Source organism: Solanum pennellii, chromosome 3 (assembly GCF_001406875.1).
Source record: "Solanum pennellii chromosome 3, SPENNV200".
In the NCBI taxonomy this organism is placed as follows: Eukaryota; Viridiplantae; Streptophyta; class Magnoliopsida; order Solanales; family Solanaceae; genus Solanum; species Solanum pennellii.
The window spans coordinates 3,040,987-3,060,737 of NC_028639.1; the positions used below are offsets into that span (position 1 = coordinate 3,040,987).

Genomic DNA, 19,751 nt, shown 5'->3' on the forward strand with positions numbered 1-19,751 from the left:
TGATTGTTAATCCAATCCAATTAGACTAGTTGACAAAAAGAAGAGTAATTTAAAATAAATCAAAAAATTACTTAAAATAAATTAGAAATTGTTTAGCAAGGTTAAAATAAGTCAAAATAAATCAAAGACAGGTCTTTCCTACTTTTTATTTTTTGATTTTAAAGCCATGATTTTTTATTTTTAAATGAAAAAGGATCAAATATGCCCCTAAACTATTCGTAAAGGTCTAGATATACCCTCCGTTTAAAGTTTGATTCACTCATGCTCTCGCCATCCAACTTTTGGTCCAAATATGCCCTTATGGGCTTTAGTTGCCATGTTGGACATATCCAACTCATTTTTCATTTATTTAAATGTCACATGGAATTGTCATGTCATTTTGACCTTACAACATGACATTTATATGAAAATGAAAAGATATTCGGACTCATAAACACCTAATCCTCTAATTAAAAAACCTGTTGCATGGGAATTGTTATCGAAAAAATAAAAGAAACAGTAAAGTTCTCAACAAAATAATTCAACTAGGGATGCAAGTTTTTTATGGTCAATTTAGTTGTGTATTTCAATTCTAAATTTTCATCAACTTCCATTAGCATAAATACAACAGCCTACATAGCCTGCAGGGAATTCTAACAAATTGTGACCTTTTCGAAATCAATGAGACAATAAGTTACAAATTACTAGAAAAACAGCCAGTCAAGATTCAAGAGAAAGAAAAGAGAGACAAAAAGGAAAGCTGCATCATGGTTACAAGTACAAAAAGTTACTCTGCTCTTCATATTTAGAGGGAGTAAAAATGTGAATATAGGTACTCTCGAATTTTATAGTACTCTTCCGATAATGGACCTTCAAGCACAATCTGCTGAATAGCAGCACCTCCAACCTACAAGAAATTTTCAGACAGAAGTTTAGTATGTCAAGAAAAAGGCTTCATTTTGCTAGTAATATGAAGAACCCTTGGATGATATTATCAAAAGCGGTCACCTTTTGACTAGCATCTCCAACTTTGCGAATGGTGACATACTCCCCACAACGTAAAGCCCCACCACCAAATTCTACCTGGAAATGAAAATAGTTGGTCTCAACATTTTGCTAACCTAAAGCCAAATCATGATTAGTAGTAGAAAATATAACATAAAAGAAAAGAGAAAAGACCTGAACGCCCTTGCTGGCAAGAAACTGCTTGAAATCAGACATTTTTAAATCTCCAACAAGAACTGTTTTATGGGGTGGAGAAGGTCCGGAAAGAGGAAGTAAAGAGAACATGTCGTTTTCCGTCTTCCCCACTTCAGCATCAACCCATGCTATTTCATAGTCTCCAAGCTACAATTGCAAATGTGAACACAATTGAGTAAGGACAAAGGGAAAACACAGACACAATAATGATCAAGATTAGTCTTTGTACGCAGCTTCCTGATCAAATGGAGCATAAAGTCTTACACACCGAAGACTTTAGTACAAACACTTGAAATATCTAACCCATTGTAGTGTATGGAGTGTACAGAGCCCCAACATTCAAGGACAAAAAGATAGCTACTGAACTGCAAATGTACAAAACATTTAAGAAAGAGTACCTTGATAAGAACATCAATCCATTTATACAACACATGAAAGGTGATTGACACAAGTGTGCTTAGGTAACTTTTTGTTTTAATTAGATGTGCATAAATTACTAACTTCAGCTGCTACTATAAATGCATCAAGAGCGTAAAGTGGCAGAAATTTCGTAAAGGAATCATTTATTGATGTCATACATAATATATCCAGCTTACCTTCTTAAAAAGCACTTGGCTCATTAACTTCTCAGAAAGTTGGACCTATAATGGAAGCAAACATAGACCAAGGATGTTATACTAGTAATTTTGTTTAAACAGGTATAAACCACAAAAGGCACATACAAAGAAAGTAGACTAACCTTATAAGCACACAAATCTGAAGTTACATCAATTGTTTCTTCCAACTGTGGAGCATAGACCTGTGGACAAACATGTTTCAGACAATGTTGCTTCAAATGTTCAGTGGCTTCAGCTGATGCATGCACCAATACCTATAAAACAGATTAGCTATTAAAACAAGTCAACTAGTTGAAGTTGAAAGAACTAATTGTTTCACTGTTGAAGAAGAAAAGTAGGACACGGATAGACTAACTGATAGGAAAACAGGCAGAAAGTTCAGGTAATGAATATTATATAGGTGTCAAAAGCAGAAAGATATAAACATTAGTATCCAAAAATGACCATCTATCTGCTATTTAAACTACTAATAAAAAAATACCAACTTCAATTAGGAAAATAGTGAACCAGGAGAAGTTGTAGTCAACATGAACTAACTGATCCTTGTTATTAAAGGATACAAGTCATTACTGTATTGAGCATTGTGAACACTGAACAAAATACTAATCAGCTCATATTAGACCCTCTATCATTTTAGTTTTTTTGATAACCGTGGTGCCCGGGCCAGATTTCGCGCACCTCAACTAATTCCACGGGATACTTACCACCTCCCACAGTACCACCAGGTAACTCCGTCCACCAGGCTAGGACAAATTGGAAGATTCACCTTATGTTTTTTTTCTTCGTTGAGTTCTGAACCTGAGACTTCAAGGTTTTCATCCACTTCATTGATCACTAGGCCACACCCTCTTATCATAATTCGATGCATCACTTTTTTTTTCAAATGGAGGACGGAATGGATTCAATTAGCCCTCGCAGACGCTATTACCATTGCTTCCACAACTATAACCCTCATTTCCAGTAAGTTTCAGACTAAGGATAATCAGTCATCATTTTAGCTTTAAAAGTGAATAAAAAAACTAAAATCAAAGTCTTTGCAGGAAATTTAAGTCAATTATGTGAGACTTTCAAAAACTTCGACTCAAATTGTTCGCAATACAACATTGGTGAAAAAGATATCCTTTGCTTCTTTAAGTAAAAAAGTAGCTGCGAGTGGCACTGAGGTGAAAAAGATATCCTTTGCATCTACGATAAGAGCTTGGTCAATAGCAGTGAACACTTAATACATGTGAGCTATAGGTCTTCTTTCTTTTTTGCTTTCCACTTCTCTCAGCAGATTGAGAACAAAGGCCAGCAAGGTTAGTTGACTCACCGGGAAAGGTTGGATAGAAATGCCTTTCTTTTTCCTCTAAAGGTGGCAAAGTAGGGGTTGGAGGAAACAAACATAATTTTCTTCTGAAGTAGTTTAATAATGTCAAAACAAAACTCTCTGTCCAATGTATGTTAAGTGTTTCACAAGTCTTTTTGATAAGAAATAAAAAGTTTAAACTTATAAGGATGAAGCTATACCACACAGAACTAGCTGTCCTCAAGCTTATGGAAGTGTTAGATCAGAAGAATAGAATCCCCAGTTTTACTAAAACAAGGCATTCTCCGGTCCCACAATTATAAAGATGCAATATCCTCTTATTTTTTAAGAAAAACCAATGAATCACCAAAATATTTCAGGAGGAAGATTGGCCATGGAAGATGATCCGGAAAATCAAAAGTTCCTTATAAAGTGAACTGTTTTACTTGGCTTCTGGTAAAGGACGCAGCATTGACACATGAGAACTTGAATAAGAGAGACTTTCAACTATGCTCTACATTTTTTCTATGTGGGGAACAAGCTGAGACAATCAACCATCTGTTTTTATATTGTATGTGGACAGACCAGCTGTGGAAGATGTTCGTCTCTCTGATGAAGATTAGGTGGGTGAAGCCAGGGAACATAAAAGGAGTGTTAAGCTGCTGGAACAAGGATGTCAAGGCAGCAAAAAATGAAGAGAGATGAAAGATTTTCCCTGCATGTATTTGGTGGACAGTACGGAAAGAAAGAAACAGTAGATGTTTTGAGGACAAGCAGACCAACTTGCAGAAGTTTCAAATGAATTGCTTAGCTCTATTTTATTTTTGGTGAAAACATAAACTATTAGATCAAACAGAAGATACCTGTGATGTTGTAGATTATTTATAGGAAAACAATAGATAGGTGTTCAAGTTGTAAGTTGTAGTAATACTTGTGAAAGGGGACTACATATTTTGATGTAGTATACCTGTGGATATATAGATTAACTGTTGGCATTATCGAAAAAAAATCAGATCACTTTATTACTGGAAATTCATTCTTCAGGTTAGAAGAAAGCCTATTATCCAACTATGCCAAAAATATATTCAGAGCATGCATGAGGAATATATTTTTTCCTTTGAATACTAATTGATTAAGAAAAGCCTGAAAGTGTGAATATCTGTCATAGATGCAAAATTTATCAACTAAATATTAATTACCACAGAAAAATGAGAGCCTCATACAAGAGATGGAACTGTCAACATCTTGTAAAACACACAAGAACGATTGTGTTATTACTGATATAGCTACTTATGAAAAGATGGTAAAAGTGCATGAAAGAAAACATGATTCCCGTTTATATTAAGTCAGCATATTTAGTAATATCAGTTAAGAAAAGAACTTCATACAAGCTTTAAGGGCGCAACATGAGCAAGAATTGATTTGATTGAACGACCATCAGAACGACCTTCGAAGTCCATGTATAACAAGGAACACTTGACTTGGACCTGTGAAAGGAAAAAAAGGGAGCAAGAAAAATTGAAAGGAAAACATATTATAAGGATGCTAATCAAAATATTCAGTAATTAACATCATGAATGTTTGCTGATGAGCAAGTGCAATCAGAAAAAAATAAATATAAGAAGAACGAAAAGGTAGCAGCACACCATCCGAATTGAAGCTATAGCATGGATACTATAATCAATTTGATGTTGGTCTAATGCTGAGGGTATTGACAAAAAAATGACGAACTGCTCCAATTCTTTTGAGATAGGTGATGACTGGTAAGGCAGATTGTCTAAAAAAGGACTTCTTTTTTAAGGTTAAATAGTGGATGTAACTGTATCTTTGTGACACCACAAAGGATGCTTCATCAAAACTAGAGCTTCAGAATATCTGGAATACATGTCAATATCTAAGTGACATTTAACATTTCCACAACTGAAGCGACATTTTTAAGAGCCAATTTTGCAAGTAAAGAGTCAATTCAGATTCAGAGATTTTGAAGATGCATCAATTGAAAGTCAAGAGGACTTCCAGCTAGGACTAATCATATACCCCCTCCGTCCAATATAATGCAGTGTTATCAAAGGCGAAAAGCGCAATAAAGCTCTAAGGTCCATGAGGGCTTTAAGCGCAAATAAACCGTGGGCTTTAGTGAAAAAAAGCGCAAAGAGAGAAAAGAATACAAATATATATATTTAGTCAAAGACTAATAACTAAAAACATGAATGACAAATATATGTCCAAAGAAATTGAAAAGAAATTATGATAAAGTGAAATATCAATTATTTAGTGTCACTTCTGCATAAGAGGCTCATTGGCAAGGAAACGTTTGCCTTAGAACCTTGATAATGACGCTGAAGCGCACATAAAGCGAGGTGAAGCGTTCAACACGTTTTGAGCCTTGCTTCAGGGCTTAAGCGCGCCTTTGATAACACTGATATAATGTGAGGGTTTGAAGTATGAGTGTCAATCTGTCTAAGCTACAGCGTGAATTAGGATATTGATTTCTCAAAGTCATTGAAATAAAATTATACCCAAATACTGTAAATCACAATCTTCATAACGAGAGAATTTTTAAAACAATTAAAAAATCTTAGTCAAAGAAAAAAACGTGTGATTCTCCAAACATTGCTAAAGCCCAAAAATTTGGGACAGGGAGTAATTCAATGCTCAACAAGATATTCGAGAAATAACATAATCTTTTACTTCTCATTTCGAAACCATCACAGGCCTGAAGCAATTTCTGAAAAGGTAACAGCAGAGCATCAAGTGCATTAAACTTCGATAAGAAAATAACGGGCGTATTCTAGCATGGAACAGAATTTGGTTGCTCTATTCTATTGTCATTTGTCCAATTTGAAGGGACTATTTAGTCCCTGCATTGCAACATAGAATTCTACACTAAGATGGGAAGTGATTTAGACTTTGATAAGAAGAAAACTAAAAAAGCAAATAACAGGCCTGCTCTAGCATGATACCGAAATTAGATGAATCTATTTTAATGTCAGGTGTTTATTTTGAAGAGACTGTTTAGACATTAGTCACTGCATTGTAATTAAGATTCTACTCTCTGATATGTTAGAGCGGCTTTCAAGTAAATTCACCTTCCAGCCTTTAGCTAGAGTCTGGTGAGGGTAAAAGATAAATCAAAAATCAAAGTGAAACTTACTGTTAACTCAGAAGATTCAACTTTAGAGGGTGTTGTATCAAGGATTAGGTTAGCTGATCCTTCATCAAGTTTTCCATTTAAATCTCCATCAACCTAGCAGAAGATTAGAAAGACATCAAAGTCAAGGAACCAACAAAACAATTCGCCATAAAACTTTATCTAGTTGGATGGAGGAAAACGTAACAACAAGGTACTCACGATGTGGCAGAGATGAAAATTTACCAATCTAATAAGGAACATGTCCATGAATTCTTGAGGTGTCAGCCCATGCTAATAAGTTTCAGTTGAACTTTTTTTATCAAGTAACAAATTTTGTGAACATTGGGGATAACAAATACCATTATATAAGGAGTATACCCAAAGGTAGAAAACTTCACAAAAAAGATATGGTTTTCCATAAACAACATCAATCTTCTATACCTATAGGTACCTAATGGGTGCACCAAAAGGAAACAAGGGATAATATGTTATTCCTCAAGTGCACAAAATTCTTCTCTATTATATCAGAAACTCTCCTCTTTCTCTCTCCATAAAGTACACATAAGTGTTAGTGGAGCAACATCCCACGCCATGCATCTTCTCCTCCCTCTTCTAACTTAGGGAAGAGACCTTCATTCTTCTTTACATGACAGAAAGCAATTACTAGTTTTTATGCTATTAGCTATTCTGCTGATTCTTCCCCAAACAGGAAAAGCCGACTATAGATCTAGATCTTCCTAGTACTCTCTACTTGTCAACAACAACAACACCTCTATCCCAAACAAGTTGACCCAGCTCTGTGAACCCTCCTGACCATATTTCCCCCTTTAAATTTATCTCAGGCTGACATGATACAAAATAAAAATAAAATGTACTAGAAGTTTTGCATATTTTCTATTGGCATAAAACCTCAAATAAGGCATACGAACTAAAATAAACCATGACAAAATATATTCCCAATTTATTGATATGACAGATTTTCCTCTCCCATTGTGTCATATCTCTTGCTAGTACTCTCCACTTATCACATGACATAAATGATACAGGTGGAGATAGCCAGTATTATGAATTAAATAGCAGGAAAAGTTTTAAATCCCGAAATGTGATACGGACATGGCTCCTTTTTTACCATGGATGTCCAATATCCATCACATATAGTCTTGAAGATGTGTAAACTTTTAAAAGAGTTGGCTTTATCGAAACCGTTTGGTTGCGAAAGCAAAATCTTTTACATGTAAATTACTTTACTACAAGCTTCATGCCCAAGTAGCATAATGATTGACAAGCAAATCACTCTTTCTTCCCATAAGAAACTTCGGGGTGGTTTGGCTCACATGCTATAAGTGGGAATTGCAAGGGAGGGATCGTTTATGCGGTGAATAATAATGAAGAGATTGTTATGCGGTGATTAATAATGTAGGGATTGTTAAAATATGATTAATCATGTAAAGATTTTTAGGCAAGGATCACTTAATTTAAGGGCATATTTGTCTTCAATATACTTTAATACCCGTAATACTAATACACATATTCTATTCCATATTCTATCGCACATAAGATAATACATGGATTCATCAATAACTTAACATGAGTATTATTTCATACTGCCAACAAAACACTGCATAAGACTTTGCAACTACTTTCTCTTGTACGGCCAACCGCGATGCGTACACTATGCAAAGATTATATTATTAACCCTCTAACCAAGTGACCCCTTATTGTTTATTTCAGACTGCAGGTTACACTTGTTAACCTCAAATTCGATTTTAAGCCATATGGAAATAATAGTAGCACCCTTCATTAGCTATGACATAAATAAAAGTTCAGGAATGTGAGAAATTCTAGATCAGAAAGTAGTCAAACCACCACTAATATGTATCCCTTTTTAAAAAAATATTGGGCAGTCCATCACTAATATCTAACAGATACTCTGACGAAGTGCATGATTACATTTGAACAATCTTCAGCAAAATGACACAAAGTTCACTTTTCTTGACTCAGAATGGACTAGTTAAATTATCTGCACTGAACAACCAAACATACAAACAGATAACTATGCCACTGCTCAATTGGAGGCACATAAAACCAACTTTAACTCACATGCATAAATGACTGCTCCATGTTGTCATCTTTGACCACATAATCATCTGGATTGATGACTTCACCAAAGTCATCCCACTCAGAGGTGTTATCATAGAAAGGGAACATTGGGGCTACGCTAGACGATGTTGTTACAAATCCATCAATCAGCACGTCCTTGAAAGCACCACTGTGCAGACCAGAAGCTGTAAATATAATAAGACCTCTGATTAGTTTAACATCAACATGTTAAAAAAAGAAGTCTGTGCATGGATACTAAAAAATCAATATGTTGTGTGCCTACTTGTTCATATTGAGGTAGCTCATAGCTGATTCTCTTTTCTTAAAGAGGAAGAATATATTTAAATTCTCTCTCCAATAAAAAGTTGTAGATAAGTGTGCCTGCGAGTTGTTTAGTGTGCTTATTATAGACCATTATTCTGATTATTCCCACACCTTTCAAGTACTTCCTTATAAGCAGTACCATCAGAGAGGGACTATTTCATAAATCTCCTTAAATTTATTTTTTTTATGACAAGGGAAACCCGCATCCGCTACCCTTTGGGTGCGCACAAGGTAAAACCCCCGCTCCCATGCAATAGCTCACAAACCACATAAGAGAGGTAACCCGCACTAGACAAGCCTGGTGCGACGAGCTCGACTCAGAAGGCAAACCCCTTGCTTTCGCTGGCAAGGGGTTTCAAACTTGAGACCTCCAACATGGAAGTCCCAAGCTCAAACCACTGAGCCACCCCGAAGGGTATCTCCCTTCAATATTTTGAATTTGTACGTTTAACCGAACCCAACCAAATCAATTCAGGTAAACCTTAACCAGCAATATGCTGCCAGATTCAAAATTGATACACAACCAGCAGTAATCAGCTATAAATATTTTGTTAATCCACGTGGGTAGTGAGATTCGAGGTTCAGAAGAGCATTTCAGATAGAGGATGTGGACAAATAGTGAAGTGGAAGAGGCTGGCGTTCCATAAAGTAGGAGAAAGGACCCCAACAGAAGGAATTCAAAAGTGCACAGACAGAAAGAGGAACTTAAGTCTAGGATAAGCAATTTGTAGAGAGAGGCATGAAAGGGAAGATAAGTGTGAAGGATATTTTCATTCACATATCAGCAAATTGTACTATACCATTGGAGGAAGGATGTGTGACATTGGTGTCAACGGCCATGGGGTCATTTGTGACGACTTCTGCCCCAACAGACGCTTTTGATTCCTCCTCTTTAGCAAGAGTAGCTTTGAGAGCTTCTTCCCTTTTTATCCTGTTCTGCTCCTCCTCATAAGCAGCCAACTCCTCACCAACCAAGGGAATTCTACGTGACATGGTAACTTTAACAGCTTTAGGAGGTGGATCTGACTGAAGTATACGTGCCAATGTGCCAAACTATATTCAAGTCAAAGGAATCAGTAAAAACATAAGCATACAATTTCCACAAACCAAGAAGTTCTGAATGAAGATTATTAAAATGTTTATCAGTAGTTTAGTACACATGGCTGTTTTCTTTATTTCATGCAAGTTGAACAAAAGCAAGGAAAGGTGTAACCAAATTTCCAACAATGAAATGAGCTGTCACTACAAAACAAATTATTAATATCTCAACAAAATGTGTAACACTGAAATCTACCTAAATTACACATAGGAAAATACATGCATCAACAAGTAATAGAGATATTTTAACAGACGAGTATCTTAAAACCTCAGAAAGGGTGAAAGCGACATGTCTTACTCTAAATTAGCATAAATAGTACTGGTTGCAATCCCAAATCTTGAAACAGGATTAATTAATCGGAATATAAGCACACCTGCCCTCTCTCGGTGAACATAACAAGATTCTTTGGATCAGCTGCCCATTCAACAAAGAGGTCATGCGAAAATCCAGCTTCTAAACTAGCCATGGAAGCCATAACAACCTACATATCATATACAGATAACTGAGAACACATAAAGATGACTTCTCATTTGCTACAGATGAGTAAAGAGAACCTTCGGCCCAGGAGCTTCTTCAAGAGCACTCTTATTGATCACGAGCTTAATTTTCCTGCATATGTTGTAAACCCTCCATTAGACTTCTAATCAGTACTATTCTAAAAGAGGGAACTTCCAAATCAAAATATTGAAAGCCAAAATAGCCCTATAAACTTAAGTGACTGTAATACCCTTCAATTGATAAATAAATTATCCTTCAATGTGTTACCAAAGGCGCGCTTTAAGCCAGCTTAAGCCCTGAAGCGAGGCTCAAAACGGGTTGAGCGCTTTGCCTCGCTTTATGTGCGCTTCAGTGTCGTCGTCAAGGTTCTAAGGCAAACATTTCCTTGTCAATGAGCCTCTTATGAAGAAGTGACACTAAATAATTGATATATCACTTTATTATAAATTTCTTTCAATTTCTTTGGTCATATATTTGTCATTCATGTTTATAATTATTAGTCTTGGACTAAACATACAAATTTGATTTCTTTTCTCCCTTTGTGCCTTTTTTCATTAAAGCCACGCTTTATTTGTGCTTTGCGCTTAAAGCCCCTACGAACCTTAGACTTTTTTTGCGCTTTTCGCCTTTGATAACACTAAATCATAAACCAGTAGGTAAACAACATTCTCTTATTTGCAGTAAAAATTTTTGGAGAATTCGAGGAGTTGCATTGAGTAATTCAGTATAGACTAAATACAATTGACTGATTTAATAATTTGAAGATGATTCCAAAAGAATTAAGAGTTAGCAATAATGCTTTAATTTGTCTCAGGTGCAACAAAGGATGGAAGTAGCACTGACTTCTTTTATTGCACGGCCAACGCATATGCAACTGGTAAAAGAAAGTGTAGAAAGATTCATGATGAAAATAGTTCGAAGAAAGAACATGTCCGCTTGCACAAGACTAGAAAGACCAAGGTTTTGATGGAGATTTGGACTCCAAAAGGGATGCCAGAAGGTCATGGATCATTTGGGCACTGATCAAATTGCATTCGCATCAAATTGATCCACAGTATGCAATTTGATGATGCAGTTGCATCTTCCTTTAGAATTCAAGGATACAGATGAATGAGCCTATAGAACAGATCCTTATTATCTTGTATTTGTCTATTATGTACATTGTTTCTGCTTACAAAATGCAATTACTTTCAACTCACGAATACATGTACTTCGACTAATTGTATCTATCTATGAGCTGATTTTCCACTGATATTTATTTCCGCGGTTCAGAAATAAAGTTGCCAAAGAACCTGTGCAGCCTTGTGATTTTAAAAGTAAGTGCAGAAATGGAGTACCCGCATGCTTGGCTGGAAAATTACAAGCAGCTGATGCAAATAACGTTTATAACTTTCTGTCGTGTAACAAATTTATTGGTTCTTATTCACTTCTTTATAGTTTTTAATCCAACCTTGGCCCTTCTTCTGACTACATGGTAATACTTGCCATTCACCACAAGGAAGTGCTAACGCAACCTCTAGAATTTTGAAGCTGGATGACTTGTAATTGGATAGACAACTGATGGTAAACCCTAAGAATGATAGACAGATGAAAGTAAACCCTATCCTTGGGGTTCAATAGCCTCAGAGAATCATCATTGAAGCAAGTCATTTCATTAACTAGAATCTCTGAATTTGAGAAAATGTGAAGTATACTAGCCTTACCTTAAAAGAAAAGCATTATCGCGAGTGTGCTCAAAAGATTTTGCAATTGAATCGCTCATCCACTCAAGGAAACTCTTTACATAGTCAATAGTACTTGAGGATACATATGATAGAAAGTAGATGGGAGTGGACAACTGTTTTTGTGTCCAGTGCTGCAATTTCACCAAAACCAGAAATCAGAAAAATTAGTTAATAAGTTGCAGACAGTAAGAGACCAAGAGATGAAATACTCTCATGTATGAACCTGTTCCAATGTCAGGATGAGCTCCAAAACTCGACCAGCAGTATCAACAGGTAGTAAAACATTTCCCCCGACATTAAGAGTTCTCTCTATGGCATCTGTGGGTAAAAGAAAAACAGATTAGACAAGAACCAAGACCTAAGCAAAATTATGACCTGCAGCAACATAAAGGAAGATATAAGGATCTTTTTACTTTTCTTTTTTTGAGAAAGTTAAACTGGAATTATAACAGAGAAGTTAATCAATAGAGTACTCCTGTAGTAATTACATCAGAAGTATAGAGGGGCTGTCAAAAAAAATCTAATCGCCTATCTCCCCACAAAAACTATCTAGATATAGGGTGATGTCCCCCGGGTCCTTAGGATCAGTATGGATACACCAAAAGTAAAAGGTCACTAAACAATTCATTTTAATGCTTTGGAAGGGGATGCTCTTGTTCTCAGAACATCTCTGATTTCTCTCCCTCCATATTGTCCACCAGATGCAGGTAGGGAAAATCTTCCATCTCTCCTTGTGTCCTGACTAATTTCTATCTCTGTTCCAACATGCTATAACTTCTGCAATATTCCTAGACATGGTCCATCTAATACGCCTCCGGCTAGTGAAACACTGGCATAGTTTCCTCAATCACTTTACAATGCAAAAAAAAGATGGTTTATTTTTCACAAAAAAAAAGATGGTTTATTGTCTCAGTCTCAGATTCACAAAAACAGCATCTGGAGCATAACTGTCCTCCCTTTTCATTAAGTTGTCCAGAGTCAAAAAAAAAAAAACTTGTCTTGCAACAAGCCATGTGAAGTAAGCCACCTTATGTGGTATCTTTCCTTCCAGATCATCTTCCATGCCACAATTCCTTGGTTTGAGTTGAGATGTCCAGTAACTTGTAGACTGATTTCACCTTTCAATTTTCATCTTTATCCAACTTCCATATCAATTTGTCTTCCTCACAGGTAAGGTTATTGGCTTGTTCCAAGGTGTTCAGAATTGAGTCATTCTCTCCACTTTCCACTCATTGAGGAAGCTTTTGAAGGTCAAGTTCCAGCCTTGTTCATTTATGACTTAAAAATTGTAGCCATTTTCTGGCTTCCTGCTGACTAAGAATGTAAATGTCTGGGAACTGTTGTCCCAAAGGTGTTTGTTCCACCTATATATCATTCTAGAACAAGGTTTTTCACCCATTTCCCACATTGATAACAGACTTACTCTAAATGCTTGGCCACTTATTACTAATAGTTCTCCATAGCCCCACACCATAAGGAATATTAACATCTTTAGTAGTCCATGGTCCTTCCCTTACATATCTTGCAGCGATGATTTCCTTCCACAAGCCCCGATCATCTGTTGCTAATCTCCATAGCCATTTTAACAGAAGGCTCTTATTCTGAACTTTCAAATTCTTAATTCCAAACCTCCCTCTCTTTTGTTGGTTGTAACAGCATCCACTTGACCAAATGATATTTCTTTTCTCCTCCTTGATTACCTTGCCAGAGGAAATTTCTTCTGATAGCATCAAGCTTTTTAATGATCTTCCCCGGCATAGGAAAGAGGGGCATCTTATGGGTTGGCATGGCCTCAAGGACACTGTTGTTCACTGTGACACTACCAGCCAAGGATAAGTATTGACTTCTCCAATTAACTAACTTCTTTTCACAGTTTTCCACCACAAAGTTACCCCTCCTTTTTGACTTCTTCCCTTCCTAACCATTTCCCCATTTGTGTCGTCTTCCCCAAACCCCTTCATCATTTCCCTAACCCTCTTCCCCTTATCCCCCCGCCCCCCTTGGCTGTTTCGTCTTCTTGCTTGCTGCAATCCCCTCCCATTCTACATTTTTGCTCCCTATCATTGCTGAAAATTATAGTTAAACCCTCTCCTTTTTTGTCCTTCTCCTCGATATGATTGAGATTTGTAAAGATGCAAAAACTCTGGGAGGTGCAGAGTTTGGGTATGTGTTGTTTGTGTGTTGTGGCAAGGATTTTTGAGGTGGTAGCCATGGTGGAGTATTCATTTGCAAAGATGAAGAAAGGGTGTTGTGGTAGAGAAGTTGGTGCAATGGTAGTACCTGATAAGGGCTTGGCTCTTTAGTCCGAAAATGGCATGGCAGCAGCAAAGGGTTGGCATGAATGACCTTGCTTTGGGCCTGCCTACGTATGGGATGAATCAATCATATTGCCAAGTTGACAACAAACTCACAAATTGGTGCGCCATGGTATGGCATAGGCATTGGCGGCACGAGCAATGACACGATAGCATGTGGCATATGCCAAGGTCAAACCAAGTGTGGGAAAATCAAGGTGGAATAATGCCAAAGGTTAAAGAAAACTGAGGCAAGGCAACACAAGGTGAAAGCTAAGGAGTGGCACGAGGAAAACAAGAGTTAGCATGACAAAGTGAAAGGCGGCCAAGACGTGTGGCAGCATGACAATGGCAATAACAAATGAGTCAATAGTGGCCATTGTAGCAAGTGAGGCCCTATGTTGCCCGGAATCTTCAAAAATGTTAATAGGTGCATGTTAGATTCGCCAAAAGTAGTGTATTTATGGAGAATCTGACACGGGTGTGACATCAAAAGTGAAGAGTCCGCGCAACTAAGCGAGTGACAGTGACGCCAAAGTAGGCCTTGGGTGCGCGCAACTGGGCAACACAAACATGTGAACTGCTAGTGGGTTTCCTTTTTGTAATTCTTGTTTTCGGATTCCTTATTTCTTGCAGCACTATTAATATTAGTTAGGTTAAGTGTTTTGAAAGGCGGGAGCGTGAAGCAGGGCGTTTTATATCGTATATGGCGAGGCGTAAGTCCCGAGACACGGGGCGTAAATCATATGGATCTACCGGGAGTAAATCCTATAGATCTACGGGGCATAGTCTCATGTATATTCGATTTTATAGTTTTATTACTAATAAAATAAGTAAAAATAACCTTTCAATGATTTATGATTCTTATTTCAAATAAGTATTAGTACTCAATAATGAAGAAAAAATATTATAATTACTATTTGGGAGATATCATTGCACCAATAGTAAAAATATGATTTAAAACAAAAAAAGTTGAAAAAAATAAATTTAAAACACCTCGGAGTACGTTTTTACGCCCAGGACTTATATTTTTATGCTCAGGGCTTACGCCTCAAATTTTTGGACTTACGCCTTATAGATCTACGTCTTTCATTTACGCCTCGAAGTGTTTTTGGTACGCCCCGCCCCGAGAATTGCCTTGGGACTCGCCCCAAAAACGTTTTTTAAAACACTAGTTAAGTTTTTTTTGATGAAGTACTAATATTAGTTAAGTTCTTTAAAGTTAGTTACATAAACAAAGATTTTGTCAAAGTTTCCTTGTGTTGGTGGCCCCTCGACCTACAACATAGGGTTGCATCAGGTTATCCTCTTACATTTGATTTTGTTTTATCATAAGAGTACTATACCACGATATTCACGTCCTTTTTCGTTAGGACCGTTGCATCTTTTCATGATGCATGATGAATTCTCAAAATGATGTGGTCATTCATTAGGTATACCTCTATTATCTCCAACAACTATGTTGACCCCACTATAGTCTAGCGGGTATTTTCGAGTTTAGTGTGTGTGTATTAAGTGTTCAAGGTCCTAGAAGCTCCATGTACATTGTGGCTCATGTATTTAAGATTACAGCCTTCCCATTGTAATGAGGAAGATACGTATAATGTCTTCAAATGACTTTTAGGCCAATGAACCAAATGTAATGATTAAATTTCCACTCAGATTCATTTATATCATTGAAGCAAGCATATTTGAGTTTAGGAGAGAAAGGATATGTTCGTTCACTCCATCACAAGTTGAAGGCATCGAATGTTGTGTCCCGCTGACAAGCAACCTCTACTGCTAACTCTGTAATGATAGAGGTCATTTGCTTGTGTATGTTAGACATGACCTCATAACCATATTCAAGCGCATGATAATTATGTCGCACACTTCCCGAATAAGTCTAGCTTTATGGGTCGTTGACAATGGTGCAACCCACTATATTGCCTCAGACACAGAGTCTAGACACTATGCAAGACTACCACAATTTGGAGGATATCGTCATGGAAATGGCAATAACATTCCAATTTCTCATACTGATAATGTGAAACCTAATGCATATAATCACCAATTCCATCTCCACCATATTGGCATATCATTTGCTCTCTCAAATGGCAAAAGGTGGAAGATTTGTGGCTTAGGTTACAAGTTTAAGCCCCACACCATGCAAAGCGAAGCCTGGTATTTAAGTCGAGAAGGGTAGAGGGGCAGGCCTATTATCCACCGAGTTTAGAAGGTTGTGATTGTTTCAAAAGGGTGGGTCACAGATGGATTTCTCGGTTATAAAAAAAAAAGAAAAAACTGATTTGTGTCTCTAAGTTTTGTCAAGATAATAACACCTCTATGGAATGTTTTCCACGTTTTTATCGTGTGAAGGATATTACTATAGGGGCGCTATTGGTTCGGGGATGGAGAAAAAATTAGCTGTGTGAGTGGCCACAGGCGATGTTGATGGTCCTCCCAAATGCAATGTCATTGTTTCATACGACCTACAGCATCAACAATTAGAACACCCTAATCGTTGTGTTCCTATTCAACATGATTTTTCTAAGTTCTTTACTTCAAACCTAGTACTATCTGTAATTTGTATAGTAAAGGAATGAACATTGAGCCTAACTCAATCACAAAAGCTAGCTCCAAAGAGGAGGATTGTCCAAACAATATTAAGAGTTCAAGGAGCCCATCCATTTCCAATGTGATATTTCATTCATCACCCCACCCCCCACCCCTCTGCAAGCCTAGACACTATCGCTAATAGAAGTGTTAACAATCTATCAACATTAGGAAACAAGAATTGGGATGGGTCCTACTATGATACCATGTTTAGTTTGTACTTATCCACTTCCTTATCTTTTTTTGAAACTATCCACTTCCTTTTCTTTATGATTGTTCTTTTGAAACTGTTTTCTTTATGATTGTTTTCACGTAGGTTAATCCATTAACTAGATTTTTTCAAATGCTATTATTTTTACTACACTAGCCATACAAAAGACTAAATAGTGATCAGTAAAACTTAAGTTCATATGCTACCATTATTTTTCTCTTTGAAGGGAAGATGATTTGACAATCTAAAAGTCCTCCAAATACACAATTTAATAATGTAAAATTTAAACAATGTGCTGTGTGTATTTGTCACTTTCCCTAACCCAATGAAGTCTACTCAAAGTTCTTCAAATTTGAAACTAATTATCTTTTTTTTCTTTTGAATGGGGATAGGGAAGAGCAAATGATAATCTGAAAGTCCTCTAAATAAGCAAGTTAATAAATTGTAGAATTTATAAAATGTGTCGTGTGTATTCTGTAATTCCGCTAAACTACTGAAGTCAGAAGGACAAGCAGTTCAGAGATTTAAAGAAAAAAAAAGGAACAACAATTACCCAGAAACTCTTGGTCTCTTTGGCGCCTAGGAGGTTGATTGTTTAAAGCATTAAAAGCATCTGTTATTAGAACAGCTGGACGGACAAAAGATTCTAAAACAGTTCCGTTCAAATGCCTGAAAGAAAAAGATAGAGTTCATAATATTAGGATCACAGTAGAGTAGAATCATTAAACTGGATAACAAGACTGTTCTAGTTTTACCTTTCTTTGCGGTGATTGAAGTCAACAGCGTATATGACATCCTCCCCGTCTTTTGTTATCCTCCAGGTGGTACCTCCTAATAGATGACCAGCTACCAGTGGAGCAATCACAATTCCTTCTCCTTTTCCTATAATAAAACAGCAGTTCCATTTACTAATTAGGGGATGTTGTAACTACTTCAAAATGAGTTGGTGGTCAAGACTTGCAACCAAACAAACTATTAAGAAACAGTTGATGTTTTGAACATCAATGTCTTAATTAACTTTACCTTCTTGACAATATGAAGGATGAAACTACATTATACGTGATTTAGTAAACCACAATACGGACATGAGTTGAACTCGATAAAAGTGGCAACAAGAAAAGAGACCTACCAGACATGTAATGATTTTGAGAGTAGGTTAATCTGGTCACATTTTGGAATGCTGAATCAATGTCATCCAAGGTGAATAAATCAAACTCTGAAACTTGCTGCACAAGAGGAGAGTGTCAATGGACTTACTTCTACACGATCACACACTCAAAAGTAACAAACACAACTGATCTAGTCAGACACTGGACTTTTAGTTTCTCAGCAGCCAAATATTGCTCTATAGGTCCTGGAATCCCAATAGAGGCGTGTTCTATTACTTCCACTCTCTTTTTTCCTTCAAAAATTCTGAACCCTGATAGTATAAGTGAAAAGTTATATTAAATTAAGTGACACTCAAGTAAGTATATTTGTGACTGATAATGGTTAGTCACATTAACCAATCATATTTCCAGGGTTCTTACTTCTTCTCTAATTTGAAAGGGTTGGCTAGCATTAACGGACATGCTATACCAAGTAGATAGTATCTGAAAACAGTAATATGAATTCATAGTTTACTATGCAAATAAGGAGAGTGAAATTTAATTAATCATTTCTGTCAATAATTAGGGAAGGATTCATCATAAATTATCCCTATAATACATATTCCAAGTAACAAACATTGTTTTTTATAGCTTGACACAAGTCATTGCAAAGCTAAACATTTATACACAACATCTATGTCAAGGACCGATGCTCAACATACAGGTGAAATGTTCGATTATAAAGCATATAAGCTAAAACCCGCAGAATTCGTAGATTAAGGAGTATAAACAGGTAACAATTGCATTGAATAATTCAAAAATAACTCCAGAGTAAAGCTTCACCTTCCGTGAGAGATACTGATCATACATAGTTAGTAACCCTAGCCTGTACACTGGTTCTGTAGCATAAATAGGAGCAGAAAGACCGAGTTGTTTCATGGCATAGGGCAAGGCACCAAGATGAAATGTATCAGAGTGTGAAATCAATACAGCATCCACAGTTGAAGCCACCCTAAACATTAATACAAGATATATTGTTTAAGCACAGAATATTTAAAAGCAATCAATAAACGAAGAATCAATCCAATAACAAACTATCTGTCGTCAAATGCACAAGCCAGCAAACGAGTTTACACTGTAAAATACTTGTTTTGCTCCGAGAAGTAGCAAAATTATATACATTGAAGTGAAATGAAAAATGAAATTGATACTGTGTTTGTTTGTGGAGTACCTGGATAGGGGTTGAAGAAGAGAAGTATCAAAGTGGTCATTCCAACCGCAATCGACAAGGAAATTGAAGCCGTCGATGGAGACGAGGTAAGAGAGTGGGTTCTCATTGTATACTCCACAGAGTGGCGTCACCTGAACCGACGTTCCCATGCCGCCGCCGTCGCTCTCCGCTTCTCTTTGCTTAATCCCACAGTGAGTCGCCGGACTTGGTGAAGACGGGGGGTGTAGCAGGGGTTTTTGTTTTCTCTCCCTCCTTTTTTTGGTCTTTTTGTAAGGTATAAGGAGATTTGACAAATTACTATAATGAGGAAAAATCTCAAATGAGAAATAACAGTGTAATGATAGAGTAAAGGTTAGGAATTTTAGATAAT

The 19,751-nt window shown here is 36.7% G+C and overlaps 1 protein-coding gene across 2 annotated transcripts; it reads right to left on the minus strand.

The window, feature by feature from the left end:
• Positions 1–628: 628 nt before the first annotated feature.
• LOC107015186 (cleavage and polyadenylation specificity factor subunit 2) lies at positions 629–19,680 on the minus strand. 2 transcript variants are annotated; one of them, XM_015215377.2, is made up of 18 exons: positions 19,382–19,678; positions 18,994–19,162; positions 18,192–18,288; positions 17,818–17,944; positions 17,616–17,731; positions 12,186–12,280; positions 11,942–12,093; positions 10,295–10,349; positions 10,114–10,221; positions 9,442–9,694; positions 8,318–8,502; positions 6,239–6,331; positions 4,473–4,571; positions 1,919–2,050; positions 1,776–1,820; positions 1,159–1,326; positions 988–1,062; positions 629–886 (listed from the first exon to the last, which is right to left on the minus strand). In XM_015215377.2, the coding sequence occupies exons 1-18, from the start codon at positions 19,528–19,530 to the stop codon at positions 785–787; spliced, it is 2,220 nt and encodes a 739-aa protein (XP_015070863.1). In that variant the 5' UTR covers positions 19,531–19,678; the 3' UTR covers positions 629–784. The 2 variants fall into 2 exon arrangements, with proteins under 2 accessions (XP_015070863.1, XP_015070864.1); XM_015215378.2 differs by lacking the exons at positions 629–886; positions 988–1,062; positions 1,159–1,326 and adding an exon at positions 1,351–1,544 and having other exon boundaries at positions 19,382–19,680.
• Positions 19,681–19,751: the final 71 nt, after the last annotated feature.